Source organism: Epinephelus moara, chromosome 17 (genome assembly GCF_006386435.1).
Source record: "Epinephelus moara isolate mb chromosome 17, YSFRI_EMoa_1.0, whole genome shotgun sequence".
Lineage (NCBI taxonomy): Eukaryota > Metazoa > Chordata > Actinopteri > Perciformes > Serranidae > Epinephelus > Epinephelus moara.
Genome location: NC_065522.1, coordinates 6,632,680 through 6,637,173, shown reverse-complemented (window position 1 = coordinate 6,637,173; position 4,494 = coordinate 6,632,680). Strand labels below are relative to the sequence as shown.

Here is a 4,494-nt window from a genome sequence, read left to right as displayed (position 1 = left end):
TGGGCTGTAGCGCCTCTCAGTATGGATGGCTCCCCATAGGTGGTTCTTTCCTCACCTGGTTCCTCAGTGCCCAGCCATGTTATTGACTATATTGACTGTGTGCGTGTGTGTGTGTGTTTATATGTGGGGGTGGGCGGGGCGGGTTTTCAATATGTATGTATTATTTTTGTTTGTTTTTATTCTGTGAAGTACTTTGTGCTGCATTTTTAATGTATGAAAAGTGCTATACAAATAAAGTTTGATTGATTGATTGATATGGAAGTTGACAGTTTGACTGTGTACTTTTGCTTATCCGAAATATTGAAAAAACTAGGGATGCACTGATAGGGATTTTTCTTAACCGCAGGGCTCCTACGCAAGTATGGAAAAGTATGGAAATAAATTTGATCAATTTCCAGGTATTAAAAAGTATGGAAAATGAAAAATAAAGTATGACAAAATATTTAGGTTTCAAGACTATTACCACTGTTCTAAAATATTGTTTTCTAAAATTGAAAATTAGGTATTTCCAAAAATAATTTAATCAATCCGGATCGTGTTTTATGCCGGGCCAAGCACAGTTTGTGTGAGAGTAAACGTCTCAGAAAACATACCGTCCCTTTTACCTGATTGGCAAGTGGTATGTCCAGTCCGCTTCCCCATGACCCTCCTCCAGCCCCCCAGGTATCAAGTTTCACTCCAACACTGCACCTTCGACAAGAAGACGAGTTTCAGGTAGTTCACAATGGGTAGATGCAAGTTTTGGATGGATGGCTTGACGATACCGTATATAAATACTGGTTGGCCAAGGATTCCCAATTCACACACAGAGCTAGATGCAAGCTTTGTGTGAAATCGTTTGACATTGCCAACATGGGGGAGAAGGCTATTCTGAGCCACATGAAAGGAAAAAACACCAACGTCTACTGCATCACTTGCACCCAGAGTCCCAACCTTTTTGCTTCAGCCCAGACATTGAAATTACCTGAGTTTTTATTTGCATGCAATTATGGTACTTGGCTACAATCGCCTATTAAGAATAATTAAATATGATGTGAAATATGATACACTGATATATTTACTCAGATGTCGCATATTCTCTGAAAAAAAAAGAAGCCGAGAAGTCTGGAAATTAGGGTATGGAAAAGTATGGAATTTTGAAATTCCAAATGTGTAGGAACCCTGTAACCGATACTGATAACTGATAAATTCACATTTTTGTATTTTAAAAGAAGTGTATAACTTGTAGTTGATGTTCACCTGAGGGTCAGAAAGGCTAATTTAATATTCCACAGCTCTGACCGAACCAAATCAAACTGACTTCATTTGACACATTTTAATCAGTATTAAATGTAACGTTAACATTAAGACAGAGGATAATGATGATGATGATGATGATGAAGCCCAGTGTTACTGTGTAATTCTCTGTATAAACTACACTGCAGAGTGGAGTCTCTACTAACAGACAAACACTGACAACTGATGAACATCAACATCAGCAGCTCCGCCTTACATCTGCTGGATCACATGTTTATATCGTCACGCCCAGGCGCCGTCTCAACGTCCCATCATACACCAGCCTACAGCTACTGTTGATTCACCTCACACATTAACACTCAGCTCAGACACACACACACACGCACGCAGAGGGGTAACGATACAAATAATGTCTAACTGTAGCACCACATGGCGAGCGGTTATTAATACGTTTAACTACAGAGGTGAGCCTTTTAAAAGCTCGGTGTTGGATGTTAGCTGCTGCTGCTAATTAGCTCGTGCTAACACTCTGGAGACGGTCCTTCAGCGCTGTGTCTATAAAGCGGGATATATAACCTGTTCACCGGTTCCAGGGAGTTTGTTGATCTGGGGGTTGTCGGGTGGTCAGACATCAGACCCTCGATGTAATCCTGTTGTCTTCCTCTGAAACTGTGAAAGACATCCACACTGCGACGTGTTTTACCCTCTAGACTGCGTGCTGCAATTGTTCTTCTTCTCTGTGTTTATTGGCGGCTTGCAAAGCAAGTTTAAAGGTACATGTAGCGCCATCCACTGTGTCGGGTGTGTAGATGCTGCCCTTGTTAAGTCAATGAAAGCAGTCTGGTCTGATTTATGACAAATGGTTTATGTGGGTTTTGAAAAGTAACTGACAAATATTTAAAGAAAATGAGAAAAGACTTTGGTGTGGCGGTTAGCCTGTACAGCCATGGGGGAGACATGAGCACAAGTCAAGAATCTCAGGTCCAACCCAAAACCACTAAACCACTAAATTATGGAGAGAAGTATCAGTGAGAGTCGCATTGATAAGTAGTATTGGTAGGAATTCCTATCAAAAAGTCAAAACCTAAATAAAAACTATTCTGTAAGTTATATATCATAACATTTGTTGGTGGTAATGCATTAGTCAGACATTGTGGGTTATGTTTTGCAGACATGCTTTAAATGTTATTTATGGTTTTAGTTGGCTCGCTGCACCGTGACAACTCATTAACTCTTTTTCTGTTTGTTGCTATAGGAACAGAGAGGAAGAGAGGAACTTATACGTCACCACCGTGACAAATCCTTCACAACATCTGGATCTTTAAAAATTCATCCAAGAGTTCAAGCTGGAGAGAAACCATACAGCTGCAACCAATGTGAGAAAAAAAAATTTCGCTGCAGTGCCCTCAAAGCCCATCAACGCATTCACATTGAAGGGGAACTGTCCAGTTTTTTCCAAAGTGGGAAGGATTTCACAGAGTCAGAGACCTCAAAAAAACAAGACATTGACACAGCAGAGAAACTCTTTAGCTGTGATCAATGTGAGAAAGCTTTCACCACTCTACGTAGCTTAAAAAGTCACCACTGTATTCACACTGCAGAGAAGTCGCACTGCTGTGACCAATGTGGGAATACTTTTACGCAACACACGTCCCTTGAAACTCACCAAAGAATTCACACAGGAGAGAAACTGTACAGCTGTGATCAATGTGGCAAAGCTTTCACACAGTTAGATAGCTTGAAAACCCATCAACGCAGTCACACAAGAGAGAAACCGTTAAGCTGTGATCAATGTGGCAAAGCTTTCACACAGTTAGATAGCTTGAAAACCCATCAACGCAGTCACACAGGAAAGAAACCGTACAGCTGCGATCAATGTGGCAAAGCTTTCACACAGTTAGGTAGCTTGAAAACCCATCAACGCAGTCACACAGGAGAGAAACCATACAGCTGTGATCAATGTGGCAAAGCCTTTGTACAGTCAGGGGCCTTAAAATTCCACCAACGTATTCACACAGGAGAGAAGCCGTACAGCTGTGATCAATGTGGCAAAGCCTTTGCAAAGCCATGGACCTTAAAAACCCACAAACGTATTCACACAGGAGAGAAACTGTACAGCTGTGATCAATGTGGCAAAGCCTTTGCACAGTCAGGGGCCTTAAAATACCACCAACGTATTCACACAGGAGAGAAACCGTACAGCTGTGATCAATGTGGCAAAGCCTTTGCAAAGTTATGGACCTTAAAAACCCACCAACGTATTCACACAGGAGAGAAACTGTACAGCTGTGATCAATGTGGCAAAGCCTTTGCACAGTCAGGGGTCTTAAAAAGCCACCAACGTATTCACACAGGAGAGAAACCGTACAGCTGTGATCAATGTGGCAAAGCCTTTGCATGGTCATGGGCCTTAGAATGCCACCAACGTATTCACACAGGAGAGAAGCCGTACTGGTGTGAACAATGTGGAAGATTGTTTGCCCAGTGCAGTCATTTGAGATCCCACCAATGCCAGCATGCAGGAGAGAACCCGTACAGCTGTGACTAGTGTGAGAAAGCTTTTATTGAACGGTATGACCTAAAAATCCACCAACGTGTTCTCACCAGAGAGAACCCGTCCTGATGTGACCAATGTTGGTAGTGACATTAAAGCCCACAAATGTGTTTAGCCTGCATTGTTTTGGACATTTTCAGGACCAGGCAAATATCTTCCTACTGCTTCCTCCCCATGCCCTGATAGCTGTGTTGATATCTTACTTTTGTTTTTGATTATTTTTATCTGTTTTTTTATTTCAACTGTAACCCCATGTTGGACCATCAGATTCCTCCCTGTAGGACTCCCATGTGTGAGAGCTGATGTAGAGGCAGATAGTATATTGTTCTATATCAAATGTAAAAATTATGTCAGTTGCAAAAGGTCTTAGAAACAGTTGACCAGATGTCAGATTTCGCAATAGGAAGGACTCCTTATAAGAAGTTGTTTTTGAATACTGTCGAGTTGTTGTACTTTGGAGTTACTGGGAAGGACTCATTTTAAAGAGTTGTTTTTGTAATGTTGAGTAATTCTTGTACGACCACAACCAACCTTCTACAACCAACAGAGATATGTCAACTACACATTTGAAGTTCTTAAGCAATTAGGTCAGCAACTGCATGAAACCAGTGCCATGGTGTGGTAGAATAGGCAAGCTTTACATTGGATTTTAGCAGAAATAGGGGAGTATGTAAAATGTTCGGGACGCTCTGTTGTACGTTTAT

At 41.5% G+C, this 4,494-nt stretch overlaps 1 protein-coding gene across 1 annotated transcript in view; it reads left to right on the top strand.

Annotated features, from left to right (window-relative positions):
- LOC126404425 (zinc finger protein OZF-like) overlaps positions 1-4,160 on the top strand; it is a 12,794-nt gene extending 8,634 nt beyond the window's left edge. Inside the window, exon 2 of the mRNA XM_050067624.1 lies at positions 2,492-4,160. Coding sequence (XP_049923581.1) covers positions 2,492-3,784 — 1,293 coding nt within the window. The 3' untranslated portion in view covers positions 3,785-4,160. The remainder of the gene's footprint in view (positions 1-2,491) is intronic.
- Positions 4,161-4,494: the final 334 nt, after the last annotated feature.